Below are 15652 nucleotides of genomic sequence, written 5' to 3'. Positions count from 1 at the left end.
AATCAGTCTGAAAATATCGTATTAAACGATCAATCAAATCTATTAAATTATCATAACAAAAAAATAAAAATTATGTTATGATAATAAATTATGCGACGGCTCAGCCGGTTAATGCAGAATAATTAATAAATTATACGGCGGCTCGACCGACCAATTAGCAATAAACAAAATATAAGGTGGCTCAGCCGACCAGTTAACAACAAACAGAAAATAAAGGCGGCTCGGCCGTCTAGTTAACAATAAATAGAATATAAGGCGGCTCGGCCGACCAATTAACAATAAACAGGATATAAGGCGGCTCGGCCGACCAATTAACAATAAACAGGATATAAGGCGGCTCGGCCGACCAATTAACAATAAACAGGATATAAGGCGGCTCGGCCGACCAATTAACAATAAACAGGATATAAGGCGGCTCGGCCGACCAATTAACAATAAACAGGATATAAGGCGGCTCGGCCGACCAATTAACAATAAACAGGATATAAGGCGGCTCGGCCGACCAATTAACAATAAACAGGATATAAGGCGGCTCGGCCGACCAATAAATTAATTAAAATATTAATAAATAATATATGCTGTATTCTGGCCATTATAACATAATATAAATAATAGTACAGGCGGTATACCGACCATTATAGCAGAGTATATATGATACAATAAATTTTACCGAATTGCAGAACGATCGTGCTGATAACGTGTTATGAAATAACTTATAATTTATAGTATCGAGAAATTTAAGTGAAAGTAGAATTTAATACCCGTGGGAAGCAAATAACATTAATATAAAGGAGAGAGTTTATTATAAGGAAGAAGAAGAAGATGTAATGGTTCTTTGATTATAAACTCTTCTTTGTTATGGTGTACAAAAGAGTGAGATGAGTGATGGTATTTATAGTGAACAACAATACATATTGCTTGATGAGTAGATGATCATAGTGCTTGAGTAAAGGAGTGGATGATCATAGTGCTTGAGTTTGGTAAAGAAGTGGATCATCATTTAAATGATTATCTTATAACACTCTTCCTTAATCATCCATATGTGATCTAATGAATATAGTGTTGAATATTAGGGGAATTCAAATGTATATAAAGACATAAAATCTTCAGAGCGACGACAACAAAACATGTCTATTAGAGAGCATAGTCTACGTTTTGGACTTAGCTTGAACTAAGATGGAAACAAATCTAATATTTGACTTGGCTTACCGCCTCAACACCAAAAAAAGGATCATCATTCTACTATTATTCTAGTGCTTCATTAACAAATTGACTTGAACTTTTTAATATTATCATGAGAGTCTCTCTAGTAGTGGGTGTATATATAAAAAAGTGAGGTATTAAAGCCAACAATAAAAAGAATAGCAGAGAAAGAAAATGGCTCCGTCGTCTTCATCTTCTCCTTCCAAATCTCCTGTTCCATCTCTTCACCCATCCCTTCATTTCACTCCCGTAAGTCTAAACTCAAATCTCTATTCTTTGTTTCTGATGAAAACGCAGGAATTAAAAGAACACACAAACCTCAAATTTGTTTTGTTTTGTCTTTTCTCTCTGAACAAAAAGTATGTTTTTTTTTTCTTCTAATATTTCAAAAAATCGTAGAATTAATATGGCACAGCTCGAATCTTTCTTGTTCTTGCCTGTTTTCCTGAGAGCGTTACGTACAGACTATTATTTTCCGGTTCCATGAAAAAGTGGGAAGAAACTGTTCTGATAACTTTATCGTCAAAAGTTTTCATCATTTTGATCTCAATGATTCCATTAGAACTTCATATCGTGTCACCTGAGGATATATTCAAATCCAAAGATTCCATTTTTTCTCATTTTACGAAAGAAAGATTACGTTTTTATAAATTTTTAATACTTCTCTCTGTTCATTCAGATTCCAGAATGCGAAGAAGACGACTTCCACGAAGAACGATACAATAATAGAAATGCAATACAATATGTATTATATTTTTTGTTATGTTATTACTATGAATCTATCGTTCGATATTATTTATTTCGTAAATAATAGTATAGTGTATATAATTAGTTAATTTTATTATCATGCAAGGAAAAGAGAGATTAGTCCACATTCGCCCGAAATTGTCACATCTCAAGATCACTTTAATATATGGTTAATTGGTAAAAAAAATTTGCCTATGTGTATTTCACTAATTCACCCAATTTATAACTACATATGTCCTTTTTGAGCACCTAACTACATCTGTCCAAAAAAATATACTTTAGACCCTTTTCACAACGATACTTTTTAATATATTCTTTTTCTTTCATGTTTTTATTAATTTTTATGTAAGTAAAATTTAACTACTTTGTTGTGTGATGATGTATAGTTCTTTGTATCTTTCTTTTTTCTGAAATCTATTTTCCTATTTTTTTATTTTGAATAATAATTTAAAACTATTTAATCTGAACAACATCTTATCTATCTATAACAATAAAGTAGAGGTTAGTCTCTCCTCCTTACGCCAAGTCACCATGGAGATAGGGGCTTTGCCGACACGTGTCAGCACCTGGTCGATCTGCGTTTTTTTTTCCGACCCACAAGCGCATTAGGGTTTACCCCATTTTCTTCTCGCGGCGCGAACTCACCAACGAAACCACTGTTCTGTTAACTTTATCGTCAAAAGATATCATCATTTTGATCTCAATGATTCCATTAGAACTTCATATCGTCTCATCGGAGGATTATTCAAATCCAAAAGATTCCATTTTTCTCATTTTGGTATATGATTTTTACAAAGCAAATAAAAGAAAGAAAAATTAGGTTTTAATATATTTTTATAACTTCTCTATGTTCATTCCGATTCCAGAATGCGAAGATGACGACTTCCACGAAGAAAGACAGCAAAACAGAGCAACACCAAGCAGCGACGGCGGCTCTTCCGCTACTCCAAGTCGCCACCGTCACCACCGCCGCAGTGACGAGAACTACCAACACACGCTAACGCCTCTCCACCACAACGGAAACAGAAAACGGCACGACTCCGGCGGCTCTTCCGCTACTCCAAGTCGCCGCCACAACCGCCGCAGTAACGAGAACTACCAACACACTCTAACACCTCTCCACCACAACGGAAATAGAAAACGACATGACTCCGACGACGAATACGGAGGAGCAGTCTCCTGCAACAAGTGTCGTCCTCACCACTCTCACCGCGAAAAATTCTCCGTCGTCCCCCTCGAAAGCCACCACCACCACAACAACAACAACCCTTCCTTCATCTCCAGCCCCAACCTCATAATCAAATCAATCTTCCAATCCCTCACGCGGAGAAGCCCCAAACCCTCCTCCGCCGCAGCGTCTTCCCTTCCGCCGCGCTCTTCCTCCTCCTCCGCCTCCGCCTCCGCCGCAGACGCTTCAAGAGAAGAGCAGTGGCGGCTAGCCGTGGCGGAGCTCTCTCACAAACTCATCCAAGCCACGAAGAAGAAAGAAGACGCCGTCGTCGAAGCTTCCCGGCTGAAAACGTCCATGTCGGAGCTCGAGAAGAAGCTCAACAAGCTCGAGATCTACTGCCACAACCTCAAATCGGGCCTCGACGAGTGCAGCAACAACAACAAGAAACAGAATGTTCCTGTCCGAAAAGACACGTTCAACGACAGGATCATCCAGCAGTTTCTTGTGTCGGTCTCGGAGTCTCGTTCTTCGATCAGGGCTTTGAGCAGAGCTCTCGCGTCGCAGCTGCGTACCGTCGGTGGGAAAGTCTACGAGCGGCTCTCTCTCCTCCTCCAGCCTTTCGACGTCAAGATCAACTCTTTCGCGAAGAACCCTAAAAGCTTGATCTTTTACCTCGAGGCGATCCTGAGCAGAGCCTTCTTCGAGGACTTCGAAGCTTCCGGGTTTCAGAAAAACGGGTCGACCCGGATTTTGAACCCGATTGATCGCTGCGAGTCTAATTACGCTTCGTTCAACGTCTTGATGGAGCTCACGTGGGACGAGGTGTTGAGCAGAGGGACGAAGCATTTCTCCGAGGAGTTTAGCCGGTTCTGTGACCGGAAGATGAGCGACGTCGTTTCGATGCTTTGCTGGAACCGAGCGTGGCCTGAACCGCTTTTACAGGTAAAGTAGTAAACCGAACGGTTTTGTAGATTTTCATTTGGTTTATTGAAAAGTAATTGAATCGTTCTGTTTTCTTTTGTAGGCTTTCTTTGGGGCGTCGAAGAGTGTTTGGTTGGTTCATCTCTTGGCTAACTCGGTGAACCCGGGTTTGCAGATCTTTCGCGTGGAGAAAGATGACCGTTTTGATCCGGTTTACATGGAGGAAACTGGTGGGGATCGGTATAAGAGTGTGGTTCGAGCTATGGTTCAACCTGGGTTTTATGTGTATGGTAGTGTAGTTAAGTGCAAGGTGGTTTGCAAGCATTGCGGCAGCGACGACGAGGAAGTAGTGGAAGACCGTGTGGTCAAGGAATGTAATAAAAACGACAAGAGTTTAATAAGCATTTGTAGCCCATTACGAGTTTAGTTTACTTGATTAAGGAGATAAAAAATTGGTGAGTTTTGTTTTGTTCTATGAGCTTGTAATTAAAGAAAGGGGGAATGACCTTTGCAAGTGAATATTTTAAAACTGGTTCTATTTAAATAACATTTACAGTGAATATTTTGTTGGTTTGTTGTCAAACTGATTCAAGAGAAGAAGTCCAGTAAAGTAAAATATTGGCGTTTTCTCGTTGGCTTCATATTCTTGGAGCTGGTTACATGTAGTTCACAGTGGCATCTAATGGTTGTCGTTACTTGTTACATAAGACACATAAATAAGATTAGGATATGTATAAATGGGGGCTGGGGTGAGAGTGATATGTTTAAAATGGTGTGTATCTCGGACCATCTCCAATAATTCACTCTATATTTTATTTTAAAATAGAGTAATTTTTGACGTAAAAAAAATAGAGTAATTTTAATTATATTTTAATGATATTCTATTTAGAGTAAAAAATAGAGTGATGAACCAAAATAAACAATTTATTCAATATACTGAGTAAACTCATTTTTGCTCTTATATTATAGACTGAAAGTTAGGATACCATTGGTAGAAGCATGTTTTCTAAACTCTATTTTAAAATGAAAAAAATAGAGTGAGGTTGGAAATGCCAAATCAATACAAACATTAATATTTAAAATGTTAAATCATTAACGTGAAACAACTTCAGATAATTTTGAACTTAGAGCATTTAGACTGAGTTCCCGAAGATATAGGTTTTGGGATCTATACTATTTTTGCGAAATGATTTTCCGTATTCAAACTCTCATGTTAAAAGTTAGAGCGGTTAATATTGTTTATAAAAATAAAAGATAATTTCTATATATATTGTGTTGCTATCCAAAAATATATTTTAGTTATAAGAAGTTAATCATTAAAAACATAAAACACATAATTTAATATTAGTCAAGTAAATTTTTTATTTTATATAGTCGAAAATAGAACTTTGAGTGATTTTCAAAATTCATTTATTAATAATGAATATAGTGTGTAAAGAATCTTTCAAACATAGTTTTATGGCTAATGAATCTTATATATTAAAACAGAAGTCACAACATTGATTAATGTGTGATTTTTTTTTTAAAATGGACTCTCAATAGAAATCAGTTATCATTCATTTATTACTAATAATATGGTTTAATAATATATCATTCCTAATATAACATCGACTCCTAAAAACTCGGATTGGTAAACAAACTCACCTTGATTCATGTGTGATATTTTTATTTGGATCATCATTTAATTTTTTTATTAAATGTATTTCCTTAATGTTAATATATAATATTTTAACTACTTAAATCATAATATAATTTGATATCTTTTAATTTAAAATATAAATATATTTTTTTATTTTTTTAACAAATGTGTTGAAAAACATTATAACAATATCTTAATTATCAAAAATTGTATATAAATATTTTCACTAATTTTGTAATTAGTCATGAAATTAATGTTATTATACATTAATATATATATATACTCCGTTATCTTTTATAAAATGAAAAATTATATCAAATTTTACTATTTTATAGTTACATCTATCATTTTAAAATAAAACATTGTATTTAACTAAATATGATAAAATTATTTTAAACTGATAAATTAATATATTTTATTTTCACAAACATTAAAAATTTATGCTAGAAATATAATATGTTGGTAGAACGGGTTAACATTAGTAAATTAGATAATTCAAGTATAAAATTAACTTATCTTAAACTTTTATATATATATATATATAGTTATTATCTTAAATGAATAAACATAAAAAAAATATTGATAAAGGAAATCTAACGCTTTGAATTACGGATCATGATCATAATAATTGGATAAAAAATAATTTTAAAATATATATAATAAAAAATACCAAATATATGTGATGATTTGAAATAATCAATTAACTTACAGCAAGAAAACTATCAGATTGTTATATTTAAAATAATTATATATAAACATTTAAATATATAAGTAACTTAAAAAATATATTCTAATTATGTAAAATATATATAAACATGAAAATTAATACCCGCACGGTTGTGCGGGTCCAAATCTAGTATAGTTTATAACACATGTAAGTTTTCAAAAAATATTAATCCAATAACAAGCATATCTATTTTGATGAATAAATTTGTCATATGTAAATAATTTGGTATTCGGTTAAAATTTTTGAGAAAATAAGCAATAATTTATCATGATAATTTTTGAATTACTAATGCATATATGTAATTATATATCTAAATTAGTTGTAGAAATTCATTTTTAGTTGTAGTCCCACAAAACGTTGCTTAACGGTCCGCAGCAACAGCGATTAAGGGTGAGTTGACTAGAAACGCGCGAAACGTTTACAAAAAAGAGCCGGTCTAGATCGAAACTTCGATTTTACCGATTCAAACCGCCGGTTCGGGTCAACACGGTCTAAACTTTATCTTCAGCAGCAACCGCGGTTTTCGAGAATTTTAAGTTTAATTTTCAATTACGGTCTTCTCTTCATCGTCGGTCTTGGTCTCTGTCGTTTGTCGTTGTCTATATTTTGATTAGTTCGCGATCTTCAATCTCTCTCTCTCTGGTCGATCTTTTGTTCGAATCTACTACGATCGGAGATTCTAAGTTGGTGGTGGGGATCGCAGCTATGTCGTACTCAGATTCCGATTCGTCGTCGTCTCAGGCTGGCGAATACAAAAACTTCCGCCAGCTTACACGTGAACGTGAGTGCTCTCTCTCTCTCTCTCTCTCTCTCTCTATTTATCTGATCTACTCTGTTTTTGACTCTCGTTGATTCGGATTGACTTGTTGAATTTACGATGTCTATTTCTGGTTCCGGGTTCTGTGGAGTTGCAATTTTTATTAGTCGTGTTGATTCAATTTTGAATTGATTCTGGGCTCTACAGTCATGAGAATGATTTAAGTGTTGATTCAATTTTGATTCATTTAGTTACTGAGTAGAGTTATATGCAGTGTAGTTCATCTCATGCATTCTTGGATCTATATTCCCTGAGGCTTTTGGCTGCTGCCACTGTTCCTTTGCTCTTTAAGGCTCTCTAGTTTTCTTGAATATTTTTGGCAGTGTGTTTGATCTTCTTACATTTCTGTTATTTTCCAGGACTCTTGTATGAGATGCTTAGATCTACCAAGACTGGGAGCTCAAAATCCACCTGGAAGGTATGTTTGCCTCTTCTTCCTTCACCATGGGCTGGCTGAGGCTGACCCCAGGTTATGTTATTGGCTTTAAACTTGCCTTGATACCTATTTTTATTCTTTGCACCCTAGGTACTAATCATGGACAAACTCACTGTCAAGATCATGTCCTACGCCTGCAAAATGGCTGATATCACGGACGAAGGAGTTTCATGTTAGAATTTTTAAGTCTTCTTTTTTTTTTTTTTTGTAAGGATTCTAGTTTCTATATCATGCCTTTTTTACTTGGTAATAACTTAACTGGTGTAATCCATCATTTTCTGTGTAGTGGTTGAAGACATTTTTAGACGAAGACAACCTCTACCTTCACTGGACGCCATTTACTTCATCCAGCCAACTAAAGAGAAGTAATTCATCTTTCATGTTCCTTACCTGCGTTCCAACATGTGACATTCATTATTTCCTCTTATATTATTTATTTATTCTGTTTCATCAGCGTCATCATGTTCTTGTCAGACATGTCTGGGAAATCACCACTGTACAAAAAGTAAGGAACTCTTAGTCATCGGATCTATCCTAAAGACAATTTCTTCAAGACACTGATTATCTTCTTTATTCCTCTGCATCTATGAAGGGCATTTGTCTTCTTCAGTTCACCGGTTTCTAAGGAGCTGGTTGGTCACATCAAGAAAGATTCGAGTGTATTGCCCCGGATTGCAGCATTAAGAGAGGTGTATATTGTGAAACCCCATGCTTTCTAATGTATACTGATTGTTAATCTTGAATTTAATTCCTATAGTGTATGTGTTTATAGATCCATGATAGCAGCCATATGAATATGATTTTCATTTTTGCAGATGAACTTGGAATTTTTCGCCATTGATAGCCAGGTATGATTAGTCCGAACTTCTTGTGTTTGTGCAGTTTAGCCATGTTTATATTGCTCTCCGTCATTTACTTCTTGTTAGTGTATGAATGCATGTTTCACATTATGAGAGAGGGCAGAAGACATTTATTAACAACAACTTATACAGGGTTTCATCACCGACCATGAGAGAGCTTTAGAGGATCTTTTCGGTGACGAGGAAACTTCTAGAAAAGGCGATGCGTGCTTAAATGTGATGGCCTCTCGAATTGCCACAGTCTTTGCTTCACTACGGGTACCAATCATTTTTCTCACAATTAGTGACTATTATCTGGGGGATGACTCTTCTAAATCAGTTTTGACCTCACAGGAGTTTCCAACAGTACGATACCGAGCTGCAAAGTCACTTGACGCATCGACGATGACAACTTTGCGCGATTTAATTCCCACGAAACTTGCAGCTGGAATCTGGAATTGTCTGGCAAAGCATAAACAGTCGATTGAAAATTTCCCACAGACTGAAACGTGTGAGCTGCTCATCCTCGACAGATCCGTAGACCAGGTTTAGAACTGTTTTTCGCATTTGATTGGGTCTTTCATTTATTTTATTTGTATTATTGTGTTATATGATTAGCAGCATTTTGCTTGTTTGGAATGTCTAGATTGCTCCTATTATACATGAGTGGACTTATGATGCTATGTGCCATGATTTACTGAACATGGAAGGGAACAAATATGTGCATGTGGTAAGTTCAACTCTATGCTTGTGATTTTGTGGTGGCTCTCTTCCTGGATTCTCTGTGTGATGTTCTCTTAGTGTTTTAGATCCCAACCAATTCAGGCGGAGAACCAGAGACGAAAGATGTGCTCTTGGAGGAACATGATCCTATTTGGCTAGAGCTTCGACATGCACATATAGCAGATGTGAGTCTACTGTCTAGGTGTATTTCTCTTTGGTAATTGAAAAAGGTGAATACTAATGACCTGTGTTTTTTTTCATCAGGCTAGTGAAAGATTGCATGACAAGATGACCAATTTCTTATCGAAAAACAAAGCTGCTCAGCTTCAGCATGGTAAGAGGTGGGTATCACTTTTATCTTTGTATATTAAACTTCTCCTGAACTGGTGGAATCGATTTTATTGTATGTCCTCTAGGTATTAAGTTTGATCATACTCTGACATAACTCTGAGTTGATCTACGTAGAATACTTTATTTGATTGGAGAAGTTCTTTGGATTGTTCTCTCCTTTTTAATCAATTTTCATCGTCTCTTATTTTTTAGAGATGGTGCTGAGCTTTCTACGAGAGATTTGCAGAAGATGGTTCAAGCATTGCCACAATACAGTGAACAAATAGACAAGCTATCTCTCCATGTAGAGGTACTTCGGTGGTTATCTGCAACGCTCCCTCCCTTGTGTTTTCTTGTTGCGTTCACCTCCATTTCAAAAGTGATATGCCTCTAGTTTGTATCCTTAATTCGAACCTTCAAATCTTTAAATTGTGCTACACACTGTTGCTCTATTAATATACATCATCCGATTGACATTTCACAGGATTTAGTGTCTGAAAATTTATGTAACTCTTTTCTTATGGTTGCAGATTGCTAGGAAAATCAACGACCTTATCAGAGAGCAGGGACTTAGGGAGCTTGGACAACTTGAACAAGACCTTGTTTTTGGTGATGCTGGGATGAAGGATGTGATCAAATATTTGAGTACTCAAGAGGTTTGCATCTAGTTATAATAGTGGTTGACTTACTGTAATACTTAATGAGGCATTGAGCTGTCGAGCTTTATGTATTTTTTAAACTCATGTACAGGAGGCAAGTCGTGAAGGCAAGTTACGCCTGTTGATGATCCTCGCAACCATTTACCCTCAAAAGTTTGAAGGTGAAAAGGGTCAAAATCTAATGAAGGTACTTGGGGATGTTAATGTTTCTAAATCTTTGTTTGGTTCCTATCCACCCCCAGCTAAGGCTTTATTATTTTCTTTTTTTATTCTAGCTGGCACAACTCTCATCTGATGACATGAGCGCTGTAAATAATATGAGATTACTTGGTCCAGCCGTCGATGCTAAAAAGAATGCACCGGGAGGTTTCACCTTGAAGTTTGATCTTCACAAGGTTACATCTTCTCGCTGAATGCCCCATCTATATTTTGAAATGTAAGTGAATCTTCCCTAACATTCTTTGTTAATGGCTGCAGAAGAAACGAGGTGTCAGGAAAGAGCGTGAAGAGGAAGCAGCATGGCAGTTATCTCGATTCTACCCCATGATTGAGGTTCACTAGTTTCATTTTCTTTAGCATAATGCAAAACTCACGTGTTGACGGTTCTCTGATATGTGGAATTTGGCAGGAACTGATCGAGAAACTTAGCAAAGGAGAGTTGCCAAAAGAGGACTACCCATGTATGAACGACCCAAGCCCAAGTTTCCACGGATCAACGTCACATTCTTCATCAGCTAGTAGTAGTAGTCAAGGTCAAGCTGCTCAGTCCATGAGATCAAGACGCACACCAACATGGGCTAAACCAAGAGGTTCAGATGATGGATATTCAAGGTAAACTGTTTTTAAAACAATCCCAGTATCAATCCAAATGTGAGTATAACCTAAACACATAAGCTAAGATTTTGTTTCATTCTTGCAGTGATTCGGTGTTGAGACATTCGTCTAGTGACTTCAAGAAGATGGGACAGCGAATATTTGTGTTTATCGTTGGTGGAGCAACAAGATCAGAGGTAAGAGGCCAAGGAAAGAAAAGCTTTAAACAATCAACCCATAGAATCAGGATATATGATGATCTCTTCTTACTGTTATATTTGTTTTTTCAGTTAAAAGTGTGTCACAAACTAACCACGAAACTCAAAAGAGAAGTAATCCTCGGGTCTACAAGCCTTGACGATCCTCCACAGTTCATAACGGTAAGCCACATTCATTCATACTTGACGCACCGAGATTTAACAAACTATGAATCACCCTCTCAATTAAAAGTAATCTTCTTGTGTCCCACAGAAACTGAAGCTTCTGACTGCAAACGAGTTATCAATAGACGATCTTCAAATATGAGAATAGAATCTCAAGTCAAATCTTAGTCTTTGTTCTCTGGTCTCCCAATCAAATGTGTAACCAACCATGTTAAAAGACATGAAAGAAACGGATAAAAGTGATCAGATTATGAGATCATCGACTCTTAAGTTTACACTTATTGTTTGGCGTCTATAAATGTAAAGCAGCTCATGAAGTTGACTTCTAGATCTTTGGCTATTTGTCCTGTTAAATTCGATTGTGTAAATTACCCTAAATCGTTCTTTTGCTATCTCAGGATGTCTTATATCATCATTCAAATCTATTTCTTCTGAGAATAACTACAGTCGGTCATCCTATAAAATGCACATCACAGATTTATATTAAGATCCTCTTAACATGAACAACAATAAGACGTTTAAAGTATACTTGAATATTACTTTTTAGCTTTGGGATCAATAGATTATCTGATTAGCTGTTCAGGTCCATAGAAGATACCAAAGGAAAAGGGTCGTCAGTAAACCTTGTCTCATGAAACCGTGCATATCCCCCCTGATGATACATTCTGCAAGTAACCATGATCAGTGTCTGTCAGCTATGGAATGCTTCTCAGTTAGAGACATATATTTATATAGCAGTTCATTAATCTAGCAATCTCTATATTTAAACAGATTTAGACACCAGCTAGCTTGGTGTTCGATTACGAAACAAATAAAGGCTGCATTGTTGATTTTACCATCAGTTTTTAAAGTTTGGATGTAATCCAATATAAAAAAAAAAGTATTTTCTAGTGACTATTTTGTCAGTAAATTTAATCACTGATCATATAAATTATATGTGTAGCGTCACTAGTGGTTAAATCTACGCAATTAATTGTATTATAGTGTTCAATTGTGTAAGTACTAGTAAGTAGTAACTATATTGAAATCACTTGGATAACACCAAGCGTTATATATTAGTGTTCTTTTAAGGAGTTGAATCCTATCATAAAATCGTCTTTGATTGTTTTTTTCTTTGTGGTGACATGTATACATGTTCTTTACTTCCTCGATGTCCTGAACAGTTGAATTCATCGTTTTGGTATTAATCATATTGTTTAAAATGTCCTAACATATAATCTGAGTTTTTTTGCTAATTTATTACTTTGAATTGCTAAGGAGATGAAAATCAAAACTTATATCATGTTTGCTGGTTAAATGATTAATAGAGAAAAATATGTTTTGACCTATATAGTTCTAGTTCATCATTTCATTTAAATAAAAGAAACATAGAGCAAATTATTTCTTCACATGCTCCATCGTGCTTATCTAGGGTTACTCATATAAATCTCTTAAATGCATGATTGGAGACATACCTTCTCTTTTATCATTATGCTTTAATACATATATTTTCATTTCGTATCATGACGAATGATAACCACTCTTTCCAAATAATATAATTTAATCCATAGTAACTGAAATTCATTATAACAGCCTTCTATGCAAAGATGGAAATACTTATATGGGTGATGTTTTGTTTTTGAGAGTTAAATTGCATCCGTATAGTTCCGATCTGGTGTGCAAATTCTACTGACCGGTTTTTGTTTCTGAACTAAACTCATTCTGACTTCTGCAAACTGGTTTCTCGGAGTTCAGTATCGTCCACCCATATACCCGGGACTAGAACAGATTTTTTCGCCAAGAAGACGAAATGTAACAGTGTTCTTTTTTCCATATAGATCAAACCCATCCAAACAGAGCGTTTCTTCAAAACGATTCAAGCCCGCCTACCATTTGATCATGGAAGATGAACGTCGACAGAAAAAAAGAATAAGCTATTGTATGGACAAAAGTCATAGTTACAGTATTTTCAGTATCCATTAATATGATTTCATTTTCAAAATGTCATAAATACCATGGAAATTAAGTTAACAAATCAACTTAAAATATGCCAAAATAGAACAATTGCGTTCACAAGTCACAGGAGTTCACCAGTGTACTAGACACCATAACACCACACATATTAAAGCATGATTATTCGCGGTTCTTAAGGTGGGGTTCTTAGCGGAATATAAGAACTCGTCTCTTAACTTTTAACTAAAAAAGTTAAGACCCGGTTCTTAAAACTCTTATTTAAGAGACGGTTCTTAGCTTTTTTAGTTAAAAGTTAAGAGACGGGTTCTCATATTCTGCTAAAAAACTCACCTTAAGAACCCCCAATAATCATGCTCTGAGCATCATTATTGGGGGTTCTTAGAGTGGAGTTCTTAGCGGAATATAAGAACCCGTCTCTTAACTTTTAACTAAAAAAGTTAAGAACCGGCTCTTAAAACTCTTATTTAAGAACCGGTTCTTAGCTTTTTTAGTTAAAAGTTAAGAGACGGGTTCTTATATTACGCTAAGAACTCCACCCTAAGAACCTTCCAATAATCATATGCTCTAGTATGTCAAAAATGGTACAATCTAGTATGTCAAAAATGGTACAATTGCGTTCAGAAGAGTTCTTTGAGACCTGCTTATTCCGAGTATGATTTCTATGTTTTGGTATTTTTATATTCCTCATTATATGTTTGCACACAATCCGACGAATGTGGAAAACCAATAACATACCTACCAGATCTTATTCTCTGATTTGATTCAGTCGTTGAAGTTTTATTTTTCAGACCTAATGACAGCCATGTCTACAACTGCACGGAATATTCTCCTGCGTGGACTGAATCCAATTAATTAATATTTTCAGACCTGATGGCAGAAATGTCTAGCACTGCATGGAATCATTGTCTTATATACCTGATTTGTAATCTATCAACTTTATAGGATTACAAAATCTGATAGCTAAGGAATTAAAAATAATTAGTTATATGTATTTGTTTGACTTTGTCGTATATACTTTCTCATCTACTACCATGACAAAACCAAACCAACTATGGTTAGCTAATGTCATGTATCCTAGATCCGGCCAATAAACATTGTAATAAGAAATTCAAAATTGTAATATAAGAAAAAACAGATTTCATAACATTTCCATTTGTCAAATAATCTTGTTAGCTTTATATTTAAAAGACTGGTGACATTGTTCATCTTATGTTATAAGTAAGTTTTGCATGGCTCTCTTAATCGTTATATATGTAGGCATGTTACATAAGTATATCACAAACAAACAAAAATATAACAACGATCTTACGTGAAAATGGAAGTAGGTATATTGTGGTTGGAAATAAATTAGCATAGTTTGTTTACAAAAAAAAATAAAAATTAGCATAGTGGCTAGCTCAACGGAGTAATCTAACTACAATTCTTCTTTGGACTTGGAAACGAACAAGATACACTATTAGATACTAATTTCTTTCACTGTTAAAATTATTATAGCAAGATAGACATAGTGCATATAGAAGCAATCCTTGTTATAGTGTTTTAGCATATTCTATAGTTTGTATGCTAATAATATATATCTATGGAAAAAATACTGATTTTCTCTAATAATTATTTTCTTTAATAATTAAAAACCAAATGATGTTTTAGCGTAGGAGATGTGGGTGTTATCATTTGCATTGTGGTCTCGCGAAAGCTTAACTAAAAAGGATTTTTTTGTAAAAATAATTATTGGGGGATTTCTAAAATAGTTGATTTTCGGGAGTTACATTATCACACTTTTGCTTGGTCACTATAGTCAAGTCAAAATGTTCAATTTATGAATGGGTTTTGTGAAAATATATATACCTGAATGCATGCATGCTTAATTTAACGTATCGAACACTTGATATTATGAAAAAATGTAGAACTAAATATTAAAAATGAGCTATTGCTTTCCACTGGGGTAGTCCAGTGGCGCTTGAGAGAACACTACAAGAAAACATCAAGGATTTTGAGGGAAAAAATCGTCGGAATTTCGTCGGAATAACGTTATTCCGACGACATACCGACGAAACACGCCGTCGGAAATAATTCCTCGGAATTTCTTTTTTCCTCGGAAATCCCTCGGAATTTTCCGACGGAATTCCAAGGAAATAAATTTACGAGGAAATTCCGAGGATCACTACTTTGTCGGAAATGTCCTCGGAATATACCGAGGGAGAACTTCGTCGGTATAATTCCTCGGAAGTTCATCGATCGATGCGTGTTTGGACATATATACATCGATCGATAGGAGTATACCGACGGACATT

The 15652-nt window shown here is 35.3% G+C and overlaps 2 protein-coding genes across 2 annotated transcripts; both read left to right on the top strand.

The window, feature by feature from the left end:
- Nucleotides 1-1263: 1263 nt before the first annotated feature.
- On the top strand, nucleotides 1264-4604 carry LOC106343462 (IRK-interacting protein-like). The gene is made up of 5 exons (XM_013782682.1): nucleotides 1264-1452; nucleotides 1883-1925; nucleotides 2853-2991; nucleotides 3100-4063; nucleotides 4146-4604. The coding sequence occupies exons 1-5, from the start codon at nucleotides 1378-1380 to the stop codon at nucleotides 4467-4469; spliced, it is 1545 nt and encodes a 514-aa protein (XP_013638136.1). The 5' UTR covers nucleotides 1264-1377; the 3' UTR covers nucleotides 4470-4604.
- Nucleotides 4605-6958: 2354 nt separating this feature from the next.
- LOC106343404 (SNARE-interacting protein KEULE-like) lies at nucleotides 6959-11762 on the top strand. The gene is made up of 21 exons (XM_013782602.1): nucleotides 6959-7189; nucleotides 7585-7643; nucleotides 7752-7833; nucleotides 7948-8026; nucleotides 8116-8166; nucleotides 8254-8350; nucleotides 8477-8509; nucleotides 8654-8779; nucleotides 8855-9046; nucleotides 9147-9230; nucleotides 9310-9408; nucleotides 9488-9564; nucleotides 9767-9863; nucleotides 10084-10209; nucleotides 10304-10399; nucleotides 10488-10607; nucleotides 10690-10764; nucleotides 10841-11043; nucleotides 11132-11222; nucleotides 11316-11405; nucleotides 11497-11762. Exons 1-21 carry the CDS (start codon nucleotides 7114-7116, stop codon nucleotides 11548-11550), a joined length of 2007 nt encoding a protein of 668 aa, XP_013638056.1. The 5' UTR covers nucleotides 6959-7113; the 3' UTR covers nucleotides 11551-11762.
- The last annotated feature ends 3890 nt before the right edge of the window (nucleotides 11763-15652 follow it).

Source organism: Brassica oleracea, chromosome C5, assembly GCF_000695525.1.
Source record: "Brassica oleracea var. oleracea cultivar TO1000 chromosome C5, BOL, whole genome shotgun sequence".
NCBI classification, from domain to species: Eukaryota; Viridiplantae; Streptophyta; class Magnoliopsida; order Brassicales; family Brassicaceae; genus Brassica; species Brassica oleracea.
Note: the sequence above shows the minus strand (reverse complement) of the source record. Positions and strands in the feature narration are given on the sequence as shown.

What these genes read in the sequence shown, in the direction of transcription:
- LOC106343462 (XM_013782682.1), top strand. Translation starts at nt 1,378, where the DNA reads ATGGCTCCGTCGTCTTCATCTTCTCCTTCCAAATCTCCTGTTCCATCT. An exon ending in AACAGAAAACGGCACGACTC is followed by an intron (nt 2,992 to 3,099) that starts CGGCGGCTCTTC and finishes AAAACGACATGA; the next exon opens with CTCCGACGACGAATACGGAG. An exon ending in GGCCTGAACCGCTTTTACAG is followed by an intron (nt 4,064 to 4,145) that starts GTAAAGTAGTAA and finishes TTTCTTTTGTAG; the next exon opens with GCTTTCTTTGGGGCGTCGAA.
- LOC106343404 (XM_013782602.1), top strand. Translation starts at nt 7,114, where the DNA reads ATGTCGTACTCAGATTCCGATTCGTCGTCGTCTCAGGCTGGCGAATAC. An exon ending in AATATTTGAGTACTCAAGAG is followed by an intron (nt 10,210 to 10,303) that starts GTTTGCATCTAG and finishes ACTCATGTACAG; the next exon opens with GAGGCAAGTCGTGAAGGCAA. An exon ending in GTGGAGCAACAAGATCAGAG is followed by an intron (nt 11,223 to 11,315) that starts GTAAGAGGCCAA and finishes TTGTTTTTTCAG; the next exon opens with TTAAAAGTGTGTCACAAACT.